General features: G+C 41.1%; 3 protein-coding genes across 10 annotated transcripts in view; 1 reads left to right on the top strand and 2 right to left on the bottom strand.

Annotated features, from left to right (window-relative positions):
- si:ch211-114c12.2 (uncharacterized protein LOC336578 homolog) overlaps nt 1-1,757 on the bottom strand; it is an 11,599-nt gene extending 9,842 nt beyond the window's left edge. For all 3 annotated transcript variants that reach the window (XM_034890408.1, XM_034890409.1, XM_034890410.1), the window contains exon 1: nt 1,608-1,757. The gene's annotated coding sequence lies outside the window, so the exon portion shown is untranslated. The remainder of the gene's footprint in view (nt 1-1,607) is intronic.
- Nucleotides 1-8,190, top strand: part of lipia (lipase, member Ia) — a 27,678-nt gene extending 19,488 nt beyond the window's left edge. For both annotated transcript variants that reach the window (XR_004659118.1, XR_004659119.1), the window contains exon 13: nt 8,180-8,190. The gene's annotated coding sequence lies outside the window, so the exon portion shown is untranslated. The remainder of the gene's footprint in view (nt 1-8,179) is intronic.
- On the bottom strand, nt 2,464-15,723 carry map7d2a (MAP7 domain containing 2a). Of its 5 annotated transcripts, none has more exons than XM_034890405.1 (17): nt 15,266-15,723; nt 13,589-13,681; nt 13,043-13,129; nt 12,865-12,942; nt 12,095-12,258; nt 11,731-11,827; nt 10,949-11,038; nt 8,733-8,839; nt 8,499-8,614; nt 7,353-7,735; nt 7,109-7,256; nt 6,828-7,002; nt 6,585-6,689; nt 6,414-6,464; nt 6,168-6,207; nt 4,781-5,438; nt 2,464-4,680 (listed from the first exon to the last, which is right to left on the bottom strand). In XM_034890405.1, the coding sequence occupies exons 1-17, from the start codon at nt 15,300-15,302 to the stop codon at nt 4,422-4,424; spliced, it is 2,688 nt and encodes an 895-aa protein (XP_034746296.1). In that variant the 5' UTR covers nt 15,303-15,723; the 3' UTR covers nt 2,464-4,421. The 5 variants fall into 5 exon arrangements, with proteins under 5 accessions (XP_034746296.1, XP_034746295.1, XP_034746294.1 ...); XM_034890404.1 differs by having other exon boundaries at nt 6,168-6,204; nt 13,034-13,129; nt 15,266-15,719; XM_034890403.1 differs by having other exon boundaries at nt 13,034-13,129; nt 15,266-15,718.

Here is a 15,723-nt window from a genome sequence, read left to right as displayed (position 1 = left end):
CAGTTCTGAAGGCAAAAGGGGGTCCAACCCGTTACTAGCATGGGGTACCTAATAAAGTGGCCGGTGAGTGTATATGAGCGTATACAAATTGCTTAGTCGTGTGGTAGCTGGTTTTAAGTCTACCATCAATGGTTACAATTTTATGGCTTATACTCAAATTGACAATAGAGAAATTACATTGTGTTTTTACTTCCGGAACCAGCTGTGGGCGGGACTGTTGAGCTGTATTTGTCACTTCCCGATGTAAGTCGAGTGCAGATTTAAGTCGCGTATGCATCACTTTGCAACAAGTAGCCTACAAGATGCTAACGAGATACTTCTGTAATATCAATACAGAATAAGAATGGACCTACTTAATGAAGTTTGTTCCCTGCTGGCTACAAGTTAGCAACCAAACACAACAAGGTTGTCAGTGTAATGGTGTTTATAGCTAACGTTAGCAATAAAACAACCATAGATAGCTAAAACATTTTCGAAAGGATTTCCATCTTCTGTTAATGTTTGGAATGACAAAAGATTATTATTTCATAAATTTCAGTATGACACGTTATGCCGTAAGCCATTTAAATCTGAGCATGCGCGACTCAAATCTGCATGTGACTTCCATCGGGGAGTGACACTATTCACTGGTCTCGTTAGAAAACAACGGGGTCACATTGTCCATTTACTTTACTGTCGATGAGCTCATTTTTGTATATATTTCCTTGCACCAAATAGACAACCGACCAATAAACAGATTAAACGTTGTCACGTGATGGATTTTGGCTTGCTTGAATTTCTCTGTGATTTTATGTGTGAGAAACGAAACCGAACCAAGGGGAAAACGCTCCAAGTTTACATAACGTCGCTCATCAACCAATCTGAATAAGAGCAATCGAACTCTGAACGTGAAAACGCCCTCAGTATCGATTGGTCTAGCTAGCGAACATAACAGTTTACTCAAAACGCGGATCAAACTTAACCTTTTCACGCACCAGAGCACGGTGGAAACTGCACGAGCTCGTTTAGCAGTTGATGCTGATATGATTTTGTTATCGCATTTTTCAAACAAAATGGCAAGATCAAAATTGTAACCAAATAAGATTGCTTATTAAAAATGGCTTCGTGTTTAGGTAGGTAGGTTGAATTTGTTCCTATGGTCGGCGTGGGTTCAGTTACAGTCTCCTTAAATCTGGTGAGGGATCTGGGCAGGACGTGCTTCCATTTATGGTATTATAGCAACTGGCAGACCTAAAGAAATAGCTAACACGATCCACACATACGTTATTCTGAGGGTAGAAACAACCCCTACAATGCGGGGGCGAGAACGGCATTGACGCTAGTAAAGTAACACTAACTCAGTGTTTCAGGCTGTTTGGATTTAGCGTTGGTAACAAAAAGAAATGGTGGGCGAGCTAACAACCTTATCGTATTGCTAAGGCCACTTAACTAACCTAGCTAGCCTGGGGTAGTTTGTAACTAGCGTTAACGCTGGGCAGCTCTAGGAAACTGACATTTACATTGTGAGTCATTTGTACATCTTAGCGCCAAGATTAACAAAACAAATTACCACACACTATACTTTAACTACATTTACGGTTAAATAAGTCATTTAGGTTACTACTTACCAAAGACAACCCGTCGTGTAGAAGAAAGCTACGTGCGACTGCGACACAGTTGGACTGCTTTTCTTCGTCGCAAGCTTAATAGGTCGCTCGGCCCTCGCCCTTCAACACAGCACGGCGTGTGTCAGCCAGACTGAAGCGCCACCTACTGCCTCGGAGTGTGTACTACACAACGACGTAGACTGCTGAACGGCCATTGTATCGCCTTGTCTTTCAACATGATTTCAACAATATGCTTTTATCCCAGACTTATTAACACAACATTTTCCCCCACCGTTATTTTATTTGGAAAAAGTAATACATCGTGGATCAAAATAAGTCCTTATTTTTCAGAACACCCTTTTGGAAACTATTCCCTCTGGAATAACAATGCTTTTCAAAATGTTGTCAATGTCAGTTTTACAGATTTTGGATGTTAATTCAACTTCAAGGTAATTTTCGAGGGAGCACTTTATCATATTTTAGCCACCCCGTTTGTTTTAGTGAAGGTATGCTGAAGTTTAAGAACACCTCTCATTGCAACCCTCTAGGATGCAACCGACCCAAAAACTGTCCCCTCCGAAAGGACAAAAAAGTTTAAAACGACACCTCCCTCTAACAGTTAAACAAGCACTTTACGAGGGTGCTGCAGGATTTATTGTGAGGTTGTTACATCAGACAGTGTTGGTTTTACTTGTGTGTATGTTTTATAGCGGTTAGCAAACAACAATCTATCTGTTTGTGTGATTTCGTTTTTTGTATGTTTCATTCATTCTCTATGGTCTTCCATGTCTGTCTTCACTTCATGGTTTGTGGTTTGTGTTTCCCTATGTTAACTGATAACACAAACACACATAAACAGACAAACAAACACCCAAAATTCCCAGTTGTAGATTTTATTGTTTCAGATAACAATGTTATGATCATGCTAACCATGCACAATGTCTACAGTAATTACATAACTTAAAGAATTGAGCTGACTGTGATTTTTTATGAAATATAGGTATGAGCAAACTTGAATACTCTTTTATTGTTTGTATATACTGTTTAACTTCTTAACACTCATTTATTGATTCAATCTTCTTTGCAAAATACTGTCATATGCAAACTATAGGCCTACATTAAATCCTAACTTTCAAATATTGCATGTTAAATCCATATATGTCTACTTCACATGAGACAATTAAAAAAGCCTTTGTCTTTCCGGGCTATGTATTGTCTGCAGTACAATAATCTAAATGCCCCTTTATAAATGGCATTATAATGTGTATAAGCTGTTGGCATAGTTTTTTGCCGCATGGCGGGGATGAAGCGTTTGAAACCAAGGTTCAAGTATACATGTCACACGCAACAACCCCAGTGGGCAAACAGAAAAATGTATACAGCCAGAGGACTGTAAAATGATTTGCACAGAAATGTTCTAACTAATCAGTCCCTCATAAGGCATTTCTACTGAAATCACATTTAAAGACAGAAAATGAAACATTGCAATTATCATTTTATGAATTGCTCAAGAAGTTAAAGGAGCCCACTGGATAATTCCTACACAGGACCACGCTGTACAACATGATAGAAGGAGAAAAACAGCATATTGTATAGCTACAGGGCAAACTCACAAGTTGATTGTTAAACAGGCATTCCTGCCTCAGTGCAATTCAGTTTTACACATCAACAGCTAGATACCTCTTGATTAGAATCCATTTACGTTACTGTATGTCAAATAGATTAATGCATCTATTAGCGCTGTGCCTTGCAAACCCTTTACATATAAGGCACACCTACAGAAAACCTTTTAAATGACGTGAAGCTGCTCAGCTGTCACTATTTTCAGCACAGGAAATCCATCTCATCCATGGAGTCATTGAAAATGTGAGCGTCTTGCCAGTTAAAATATGCTTCATAAATGCAATTACGGTATAATCGCAGTAGAGTTTAAGTTAGCAATTAATTAGTCTGCAACAAACATATAGTATAGGTCTGTGCTATCGTTTGCGTTGATGCCATGATTTTCTCAATGCAGGATAACATTCAAGATGAATTTTGAATCATCCTCTTCACTAAACGTGCAGTTAGAAAGTCCCAGTTAAAGATTTAAAAACATGAAGGGAATTAAATATAAATTGTTAACAATCCAGTGGTCCGATCGCACCGGGATAGGAAGGAGCCCTGCTGAGTTTAGTTTGCCAGATAAATCCATTAAATTCAAGCCTAATCAATACTCAACACTTGCATGAATAACATGGGATGAACATTTTTGACATGTTATTAAATTAGGCTAGGAGGAAAATTAAATAGTCATGCCTTTTCCAGCAACACACTGAATTAGATTTAAAGGCTTAAGAGGGCATGTGGAAATACAGAGGTACAAATGCAGTCATTGACGCTCTGAAAAGGTTTCGCTCCTGGACTGGGACTAAACTGGGACCCCAGTGAGGACTCTGTGCAGGGTACAATACTATATGTTAGCAATTGTGTGTTTTCTAAATCTCTATAATATTTAAAAACCTGATTTTTGTCTTTTTTTCATTATTTCACACATCCAGACAACCCTTACCCTGACCCTCTTTCACATGTGCTCATCTTGCACACACATATACATGGTAGATAGAGTATTTGACGGAGAGGCCTACTTTCAATGGTCAGTTGCTATGTGAATATAATATATGTTTTCTTTATATTGCAAGTCATGGTTTACAGTTGTTTTTAAGTCAATCTCTATGGCTCTATTCCCATAAATGAGGTGACATGGGGGCACACACTTCAAGATATGACATCCCATGAGTGTGTGTGTAACAGAGAGAGGGGAAAGAGAGAAGGCAAGTGAGAGAGAGTAATGGACTACTGGATGCTAAGTTTATTTGAGGATGGAGGCGACATCCCTATGAGTTTTGAGTCTGACATGGGACTAACAACACCCTCAATGAGGTTCTTGTTGCAGTCGCCTTTGTGGCCCCCAGAGGACAGTTTGGGGTAGGTGACGCTGCCTGTCAGGTCCATCAGGTCTTCAAGAGCACGGTTGTTACTCACGCTGTTGTTCTGGATTTCGTTGATTGGCGAGAACTCTGGGATGGAAATCAGTTCCTCCCTTGATGCTGGGCTGTAATGTAATAAAAGTAAAATAAAAAATAAAAATATTGGTGTACGTAAAGACCAAGTGTATAATGCGGACAGTACTGCAGTGTTACCTGATGACTCACCTGACCTCCATGGACTGCACCTCATCACAAGACCCTGTACCCTTCACATCTAGTGGTGCCAGCTTGATGATTGGCGGTGAAAGGTGTCCCGATGGCAGGGGTGCCACAGGGGGTCTAATGACCTCCATCTGGGACCCTCCTTTAGCAGCTGTCAACACATGCAGGCTCTGCCGTTTGCTTACCTCAGCAGTCAGATGGCTTCTCTTCAAGGCGCATACTTCACCCTTTACTGCTCCATTCATCACACCACCCTCCCTTTGGTTGATTTTGGCATCTGCTGTTGGCTTTATCAGCTCTTTATTTATTTGGTCTTTAACATGTGCTCTGTTCTTGTTTACATTCTTTTCCACCTCTCTTCCCTGTGGCTTGAGAACACAGGCTTTGCCCTCTCTGGTAAGCTGGCCTCCATGCTCTTCAGTGGTGTGTTTGGTGTCCGGCCTCTTGTCAGGAACACTGCGTGTTGTTGTCTCTTGATGAGTGTTGTTTTTCACTTGCAAACTATTCTGATTGCCAACCTGTGCTGCTGCTGCTGCTGCTTCTTTCTTCACCACGGCACAAAACTTCATGTTAACTGAGACCTGCTCTTTAACCTGAAACTCAACCTTTTGGATTGCTTGCTCGTTCACCTGATCATTAGTGTGAACAGTCTTTACTTCACCTGTGGAGGATGAAAAACATCACAGTGGGCTTCACTTTATTTGGACTGTCCCATTTACATCAAATTAATTTAACTCGTGTCGACTTGATGTCACATAGCCACAGTTTTACTGGACAAGTTGAGACTAAATATTGACTGAATATTGACAATGGCTCAACTGTAAAACCCAAAAGAGTTGAAAATTAAAACAGGACACTCCAAATAAAGTGTGAGTTCACACTGCTCAGAGCAGTCTTTGAGTAAATCTTCAAAGGACGTTTTCAAGAGCAGCTAATTTGACAGTCTGCTCCCATGGCTCTGTTCTACAGTAAAAAGTGACCTCTCAGCACCAAGAGGAAAGTCCTTGGGTGCTGCTCAATTCTCCATCAAATGGTTATAATTGTATGGCCCACAGAAGAAATTGCTTGGTTGATGTAGACAAGGATCATATCCATTCATTCTTGTGAATAGCCAACGCCAACGCTTCAGAATAATTGCAAAACAAGACAATAACAAAAATGCTGGAAAAAAATATTGTCACATGTCCCGTATTGAGATTTCACACAAGCCAACTCGTAAAAATGTACAGTACTGCTGCGCATGCTCAAATAAGATAATAAATAAATCCCATTATAAACTATGCATGCCCTGTTTGCATTTTTACAGCTGCGAGGCATACCAAGAGGGGTAGAGTAAGCAGGGGCAGCAAGCAAACGTAAGTCTTTGCAGAGCAACCGTGTACATACTAACCTGGTGGGGAGACGGGCTTCGTCTCCACCTGCTCCTCCTTCTGATTCAATGCAGAACAGAGACGACCAAGTCAACATTTGTGGTAATCAGGACACAAAACCATATCACCAACAATCAAATTTAATGAAGATAATAACAACCGGAACTCAGAGTTTTAATGAATTAAAGTTGAAAAATCACATAATCAGCAGGTGCTTAAAGGCGACGGGACTACTGTACGAGAACGGGGGATGTCTCTTACAGTACCTTCAATTCAGCTTCACCCTTCCTAGTTCTCTTCATGATCTCCTCAATTCTCTGCAAAACAATGTCAACATTTAATCACTGTGTACTTTGTCCTGAAAAAATAAAATATTCCAAGTGCAACATGCAGTCAGCATGCAAACTATCTGTCACTGAGCCTGTTGTTAAAATAACCTTTTTCCTCAGTTGCCTCTCCTCTTCTTCTTGTTGCTTCTGCAGTTCTCTCTCTTGCTGCTGACGCGCTGTGTCGACCTGCACCTCGACTTGGGATTTTTCTCTCTGTTAAGACATAGCACAATTTATACAACATGCCAAAAATTCTCCTGAAATACACAAGACTTTTACCAAAAATCTTAATCCAATATTTATGATAACATGGCAAAAACAACTGCCTGGCACATTATGAAGAACTCTTACCTCTTTGTTCATCTGGGTCTGTAGCTCATGCTCCTCCTTCTTTTGTTTGTCTTCTTGTTGTTCCAACCTGGGATGATCTTCCTCATTTTTCCCATTTTGCTTCACTTGCTGAGCCTTCGCCTCCTCCTGTCGCTGCTCCTGTGCAAATTGCTTTCTCTGCTGCTCTTTCCTTAGTCTGATCGGCAGGTGCGTACACTTATTAAAACCATTTAAAGACTTAAATCCCACAGACTATTCAGTTCAGTCTTTAATTCATGATTATGATTATTCAATGAACTCACCGTTCTTCTTCCTCTTGTTCCCGCCTTTTGTCTTCCAATTCTTTCTGAGCCCGAGCCTGACGCCTGCGCTCCGCCAGCAACCTGGTAGCCTCCTCTGCATTTGTTGTGCCAGCTGCTACCTTCCCTGTGGACGAGCATGGTGCTGATTCTGTCAAACATACAGAAAGACTGGTGTAAGATCACTGCGCTACCGAACTTTGAGTTAGTGTAAGGTTACAAACACTGTCATTTTTATAAAGTCCACCTTTTTTCTTGTCTCCATCCTGAGAGTTGCTCTGCGTCTTCTTCTCTGAGGAATCCACTTTTGGAGACATGTTGTCCTTTCTGTCAGGGGAATGATTTTTTTCAGATGTGTCACCTTTGAAGTGCCTGTCCAAGGTTTCACCTTTAGAAGATCTGGGTTTATTGATTTCAGTGTTGACAACATTCTTCTCATGTTGTGAAGATAGATTTGGGCTGTTGATGCCAGTATTCTTTTTCTCTGCCTTGGATTGTTCACTGTGTTTCTCCACCTTCTTGTCTTCTGCTTTCCAATCATCAGGTGACAGGTTTGGACGATGTCTTGTAGGAGAGTTATGGAACTGATGTGTATTGCTGGGAGACTCGGCACGCATCTTAGATGCCAGCCTGCACACAGATAGAGATGTTTGGACTAAGGGGAGACACTACAGGTGAATAGGGTAAAGATTTTAACTACTAGATAGCACCCCAGTCATATAAATGTAAAAGCTATGAATGATATACGGTCAAACATCTCTGTAAAAACCTTCAGAATATACATAGAAATGAAACTAGAATTATTGGTGTATGTAAGTGCTACTGAAGTGGAGATTTCTGGCTGAGTATGAGAAAAAACTCCTTTAAAAAAAAAGCCTTTAAAGATGTATTGTAAAATTCCATAGCAACATTTTTCAGGACATTACAGGTGACTAGGGTTATAACATTTGACCGAGTGATATTACTTACCCAGTTGATTACTTACATTAACACAATTCTATTTTGTATTAGAACTTTTCTGAACTTTAATCTTTAAATATGCAAATGAGGCATCTAACGCTGACTTTTGATGAGTTTAGGAGAAATCTACAGGCGCAAATAGATAGTTAGCTAGAAGTAGGTAGAAGTGTTAGTTAAGCTAAGATAAGTTAAATAAACATCTACATCTGTATTTCGGAAGTTATTTTCACCAGTCTGAAAGAAGACATGTTATGGATGCACAATGACCAAAACCTCAAAACTGACCAGTGCATGAAAAAACTATGTCTAGCCCATAGTGTCTCCCTAAAGAATGAAATGATATGATTTTTTTTTAAATAATGCTGTGTGAACAAGGTTATGGTTCCTGCTGACAGCCACATTTGCCCACCATTCAACAAACAAATAATCTCACTTAGAGGTAGTTGGGGAAGCCAAGTGCCTTGTGACACATGCAGGGGATTCGGATCTTCTCACAGGGGATCCACAACCTGGGGACGCAGTTCTCCTCTCCCTACGCAGCCGCTCTTTCTGTAAGCAGTGTGATTGAAGACAAAAGATTGCAGTATCCATCAATGTTTGATTCGGACAGATGTTACGTAAGTATACTGTATGTCAAGGTACAGCACGAGTATGTACGAGCTCTGACCTTAGGGGTATTGGGAGTGGACTGAGAGCCACCCTGAAGTCCAGCTCTGTTGTGATCTGCAGGGTTCAGCGAGCCGCGGAAAGGTGACCTGTGAGGGCTGCAGGGGGCTACATAATGACAAATTAAATGATGTCAAACTAAAAGTGACAGAGAAATTCTCATACAGTTGCCAGGGGAGGGCTTGACTGGACACTGTGTGCTGCACCTGGCAGAAGCTTACAGACTCATTTTTGCAGCCAAAGTCAGTTGGCAGGTCTATTGCATTTTAAGCCACAAGGTGTAAATGCATTAGGGATTTACAGTATGGCATCCATGTTTCACTGAGTGATACATTTTTCTTCTCTGGTTGAAGTTGTGGCAATCAGTTTTTTGATTGGATAGAAAACTTGCAAATTTACAAAACAGTGAAATATTTCTCAGCATCCCACTCAGCACTTCTGTCCTATTGGATATTCTTGTTCAGTTTCTGCCAAAAAGAGGCTACTGATTTCCCCAAATTAGATTTTGACCTGACTGAGGGTAGGATATTGAACGCGCTGTTGTCTTTCAACTGCCGGTATGACTGATTCAGCCATGAGTCACACACTCACACATAATATGGTGTGATAATGCCACTGTTAATCCTGAGTCTGTATGCTAGTATGCAGTGTGACACAAGCACACACATGCCAGCATTGTGGCTGCAAAAAAAAATCTCGAACCCAATTCCTAACATTTCTCTTTGCCGCTCCCAAAACAATGACAGAAAATGAAAACACACACAGACCTTGTGCAAACTCACAATCACAAAAGCAAAGGCCCTACACATGGAGCACATCGAACAACACCAGAAGCTGCCTTCTTGCCATCTCTTGTAACTTCTCATCCATCTGTCACCATCTGTAGAGAGTAATCTCTGTGCAGCTCTCTCAGTGGGGTAACTGTATCTCTGTCTATTCAATGTCTATTCTAGGTCATGAGCGATTTTTTCCAAAACAGTCTACCCTAGGGACCTGGAGTCAGCACCACTTAGCTGCTTTCATCTTGAAAGCCATGTTTTCAAAAAAATGAAACAAATACTTCTAACTCATCTACAAACTGTGAAAATAATATATCTAGTGTTTAAGATCATTGAGATCCGATCAAGTATCCTTTAGCCTGTTTGTAATTACTGAGAGGTTACTAATCTGGTGAAACTAATCCGGAGGTTGGTTTCTAGGGAAATATAAAAGAGAACTATACATACTGAACACATCTTTACTTAAAGGGCACCTATGTTGCACATTTTAAGGTTCATACTTGTATTTTGGCTTTCCACTAGAACATATTCATTTCGTCATACTGTCTGTCTGATTATACCTGTAATCACCCTCTGTCCAATCACTTCACTTTAGCACCAGTCTCTTTAGGTGGGTCTAACTTGGGTCTTAAATATCTGTGCTCTCAGAGTCTCTGCACTGTCATTGCAGCCGGGGAATGACAGTAACAGCAATGTAGCGACACTTTCTACCTAAATATAGTATGTAGTAGTAGTATACCGTACGGAAGGCATCTTGACCTGCTTCATAATCCAAAAAGAAATGAAAACCCCATTTTTTACAATATGGGACCATTAAACAAACATGACACAGAGGAATCCTGGGCTGATAGGGACAAATTAATGGAGGAAAACCATATTTATTCAGTCAATGAAATAGCTGATGCTGGTGCATTTTCTCATTGTCCTCTTTTTTCCTGCATGGTGATCCGTTTGCCTCTACAAGAGAGGAAAGAATGAAAGTCCCTCAAGAACGTAAGGAGGATGGAAATGTTTCAGCTTTGTTCGACCTGAAAATTAGGTTAGATAATAATAAGACCAGTTTGGATATATGCCAGGAAATGATGCCGCACTGATAACATCATCCTGCTAATTTGCACCCCTGAAGTCCGTCTCCGCGCTTCCACATTGACTTTTGTGACGTTAGCTCAAAGATGAAAGCCACTGCAGCAAAGCACAAAACAGCAAACATACCAAAGCCTACAGAACATACAGACTACTTTACAGAAGAATATTTTATCACATCTGCACAGAGGTTCAACAACAGAGCAGCTTAACAAGCATCAGAGGAGGAACAAGTTTGCATTGGGTTTGAGTTGATGTTTCAGCTCGCCAAAAGGCCAACAAACACAGACAGGGTAACTGTTGGATGAAAAGGAGGGGTGATACATTTGGGAGGGCAAGGGGGTCTTAACTTTACCAGATTCGCTGACAGCAGGAAGGGGGGAGGCAATACCATGGGAAAAGGCGGAGGCAGCAGAGAAAGGGAGTGGGGCATTCTCACTGTCACCTATAGGCAGCGGGCGGAGCAGAGCAGAGCAGACATAGCATTATGAACAGTTTATCTGAGCAATTCCTCATCCAACTGTAGAGACCTGGATGGAAGTTAACATACCAGCAGGAATGTCCTGATGTAATGGAACCAAAACACGCATTTTGTTGTTTGTCTGATCTAAAGCCATTATGTGTAGATTATGAAAATGTCAGACTGTGGTGACTTCCCATTTGTGATCAGAATCACCACTGTGGCAGACAGGTTTCACACATGATTTCTGTCATTTTTTTTCACATTTCCACTATTTCAATCATCCACAGAAGTTTTAAAGGTGTGGCTTAGTGCTGCACAGACTCCAGTGCAGATATATAACTTCATCCTATCTCTGCTGGGAAACCAGGAATACATTTCTGCTCATGCATACTTCAGCAGCCAGGCTGTCGGCAATGATCAGGTTAAGAGAAAGGCTCTCTTTTATACACACACACACACACACACACACACACACACACACAAATGCACACAACCCTGTAGCATACATACACACATAGTGTGTCATGATGTCTCACAATAATTCAGCAAAATGCAAACCTTCTGGAAAATGCAAAACTTTTGTTCCATAATCCTACTACTTCTCAGTTTCAGATCATTCACGCCTTGCATCCATGCCGCTCATATCCAAAACCATCTTCCGCCTGTGTTCTTACCGGCTCCTGTAGAGCAGCCTCTGCTCCAGCGTTTGGTCCTCTGCTCCAGCTGAAGGCTTCGCTCCAGAGAGCGTTTCATCAGGGCCTCAAGTCGCTCCTAAACGCAACACAGCAGAGCTGGTCTTTAAGTGAACACTAACCTTATTTCTGTCAACCCGCTACTGGTTTGTTTCTTTGTAATTTTTACACACTGGCAAGGATAAGTCACATGAATGGACATTGTACGTATCTTGCACACACACATACACACACACACACACACACACACACACACACACAAAACCACAATTTAGATGCATTCTTACACTGAATTGAACATTGAACAGATATTGACTAGGATTTTATGTTTGTTAAATCAGCTGACCCTGTCCTCCTCAAGCTGGTGCCTCCTCTTCTCCCCCACTGCATTTCTGCGGAGCTCCTCTTTCTGCCTCTGCTCCTCCAGCCGCCTCCAGCGTTCCTCCACTGTGCGTTCGTACTGCAGCCGAGCTCTGCGCTCTTTCTCCCTGATCAGCTGCTCTCTTGCCGCTGAAAGAGACAAGAAGTATTCGGCTCCAGGTTCCATGGACAAAAATCTGAGTTAATGGACCAATGTTTTTGCCAGTGGCTTTTTACTATTTAGTTGGTCGTGTAGCGTTCAGAATATATGCCACAGATGAAATGAAAGTCTCAGATATGTTACCATTTTGGAACAACAATTTGAATAGTAGATTTTAATCTCTCTTCAAATATATTTTTCAAGACTAGTGTATTATTTGTGTAACTACACGCTTACAAAATCTTTAGTATTAAGTGAACTTCTATGTGAATTTGTATCCGTCTGTCCACACAGGAGAATATCATGAAGATAGAAATCCTTGTCATCACAAGGCAACCGCAGGAGCTGCATGATTAACTGACCTACTTCCAGAAATGTCTATGTTACTGTCACATTGTCACAAGTGGCATAGCTCATCATATCAAATATCCAGTGAACTCCACTTCTACCGGCTTACAAAGCCCTTCCATAACCAATTAAAGTGTGGAGAGAAAAATGTCATGACAAAAAACTCTACAGGGAAAACTGCACTGGCAAATAATTTCAGCAGGAACTTACAGACATTTTCAAAAATCACCCTCTTCACTTGCACTTACCCAGGCTTTTCTCCCTCTCCTCACGTCTCTCTTTGGCTAATCGCATCCTGTCGTCCGTCTTCATATAACCCTCCACATCTGTAAGATCAATGAAGATATCAAAGAACAAAAAAAGACAGTGGGAGCACAGAGAAAAAGCCATTTAATTGAATCAAACACAGATACTTACTTTGTTTACCTGCATGGTTGTTATTGATGTTAGCTGCTAAGTGTGAAGGGGATGCGTGTCCATTTATTTGAGGCTTCTTCTCTGTGTTAGTTGGAGCTGGGACCCCCAAGATAGAAGGAGAGAGAGCACACTTATCTAAAGAGGAACAGCATCAGCATTGCACTACTGACCTGTAGTGCTGCTTTGTTACCAGCAGATGGAAACATGTCTTCAGCTCTGTTTGGGGCTGTTCTGTGTTAAATGCATTGAGTTGCAAAATGCCAAGCAGCCCATGCCAAGGGCAAACTGCAGCAGTATGCAGGAGAGGGGAGGAAGCTGTCCTTGATGGGATAGTCACTCCACACATGCTGAATGCCTCTTTTGGTTATAGTTGCTGCTAAAAACAGAGCAGCCCTGAAACACATTTTCTTAACATGTCTACAGAGTCATATCAAGCATTCTATAATGTTTCTATTTGTGCAATATTACTAATCATTGTCAGTGATTTTCATTCAGATTAAACCACTTGGAAGGAAAGAGGCCATCATGTAACAGATGCCGGAGGGTATTACTCACTAGTTTTTCTAGTTCGGGCTGGAGAGCTGTGACCGTTTGTCGGAGATCTCTTGTCAGGAAGTAGAGTGATGGACGGTGGCGCCATCTTTTCACCTAACGCACAAAGCAAATATAAGAATACATAGAGAAAGATAATTCTTTCTTCTTCTTGTTATTCTTTGAATGAAACCACAGTCACAGGCTCAATAGTGTAATGTAATATAGGCACCTACTGTACACTGGGGTAAATATCATATATGCTAAAAGTGATACTTTTTTTTAGTTTAAAGACCTACTAATATTAAGCAGATATAATTCAACAACTGTCTTATATATCAGTATAGTTAAAATAAATTAATGAAATTAATAATTATTAGATACATATATTATGTAATATGGATATAAGTTGATAACAGTCTCCAAATAACAACATCTTGAACATGCCTCTCAATCCAAGTGAACAGAAGTAAAAAAATAAGTTTAATTCCGCAAATTCACTGATCAATATGTGCATTATCGGCTAAACTGCCAACAAAGTCAGTCGCTTCACTTGATCAAGTTAATTACCTTGTTTCCAATCAGGGCTTTTATTGTGAATACTGAAACCGTGCAGACAACCCTGAGGCCCTCTTAAATGTAGTTTGGCTGATATCAGACAGGAGAGCTACTTTCTTACTTGACTTAGGCTTTTAGGTTATTAACTAAACATATTACTGTACACACCCAACATATTACTGTAACATATATCAATTTCCATGCTAACATTGAATTGATTTCTTCAGTGGCTACACTGGTAATCTACCTCAAATGAACTGGGTGCATTTAGCTTTCGTGGTTTTGAGGGGAATACCGCCCATGCATTATGTCTTATTGTGCTGCAGGCATTATTCTGTAACATCCAACTTTATAGTAAAAATACAAGCTGCAAAACAATGTGTACAAGATGCTACCATGTAGACATGAGTAAGTGAAATGAAGCAGGGAACTAATGTAACAGGGGAAAGGCTTTTTCTCTTTTCTAAAATGGTATAAGGTCAATCATACAGTTGTGTCAAATCGACGGACATGCTGGACAATTTCCCTTCTTTTAGGGAGTGGAGGAAAATTACCCAGTCTTTAACCCACAAAGTCATCACATAATGGTTTGATGCTCACAGGAAGTACACAGTATAATCCATGGGTCTGTCCTCCAGTGTCAGAGGCAGAAATCCAGTGTCCTGACTCTACACCCATGGGAGCACTTTAATCTGATTGAGTGGCGTCATCACTCAAAAAAAGGCTACCCACTAGTCTGATTTAGCTTTGACGGGACCGAACACTTATTTAATCTGTATGAGAAAGTGTAATACAATGACAGAAGCAAATAAAGCACACAAAAGAGACACACCAGTTCTGTTTTGCTCACTTTAACTCGTACCAAAAGCCATACGGCCTGGTGATTTGGATTCATTTGAAAGAAAATAAAAATGTGCACCTTATAGATTTGCATCTAGCCTATTAAAAAGGACCAGCACAGTGATCCTTCGCGAATAAACAAAACATTGAAGCCCGATCATGACCGCACATCCAGCAACACATAAAGCAGTGGAAATGTTAATTGCGTCATTCATGATGCTGCTTTAAATCGCGGCGCAAACACATCAACAGAGCCCGAAAGCGTTATTAAACTAAGCCTAACAAACGTTACATCAAGCTTACCTGTTATTGCACTGGATGATGTGACTGTTTTCGCCATGGTAGATGTCAACGGCACAAAACACGCAAATCTATGGACGTGCTGTCACCCAAAACCCTCTGCGGCGATGCCAATGCAGCACAGGTAGCCTATCCGGTTCCCTTCACGTCAGCAGCAAGAAGCGCAGCCACAGTGGACAAAAACAACAACAACAACAACAACACACACTATTCAGCTAGAAGGTCATTATGAAGGCTGGAGAGGATAGGCAGGATATGAGATGATAGGCAGGACAGGAGAGTCTTTTGTTGATGGATGGAGGAGAGAGATGCTGGAGCTGGAGCGGAGATGATGATGCGCACACAATCGAGTTTCTACCGACCGACCACACTGTGCGTCGCAGCGTAAGCCCGCCCTGATATCAACACATTGCCGGTAGATGGGGGAGATCTCCTCTCTGCACACAGCTCAGCCAGGTCCA

The sequence above is a fragment of the Etheostoma cragini genome, chromosome 13, assembly GCF_013103735.1.
Source record: "Etheostoma cragini isolate CJK2018 chromosome 13, CSU_Ecrag_1.0, whole genome shotgun sequence".
NCBI lineage: Eukaryota > Metazoa > Chordata > Actinopteri > Perciformes > Percidae > Etheostoma > Etheostoma cragini.
This window is presented reverse-complemented; position numbering and strand designations above follow the sequence as displayed.

What these genes read in the sequence shown, in the direction of transcription:
- map7d2a (XM_034890403.1), bottom strand. Translation starts at nt 15,302, where the DNA reads ATGGCGAAAACAGTCACATCATCCAGTGCAATAACAG. An exon ending in AGGCTGCTCTACAGGAGCCG is followed by an intron (nt 11,039 to 11,730) that starts GTAAGAACACAG and finishes CGCTGCCTATAG; the next exon opens with GTGACAGTGAGAATGCCCCA. An exon ending in GGATGGAGACAAGAAAAAAG is followed by an intron (nt 7,257 to 7,352) that starts GTGGACTTTATA and finishes TATGTTTGACAG; the next exon opens with AATCAGCACCATGCTCGTCC.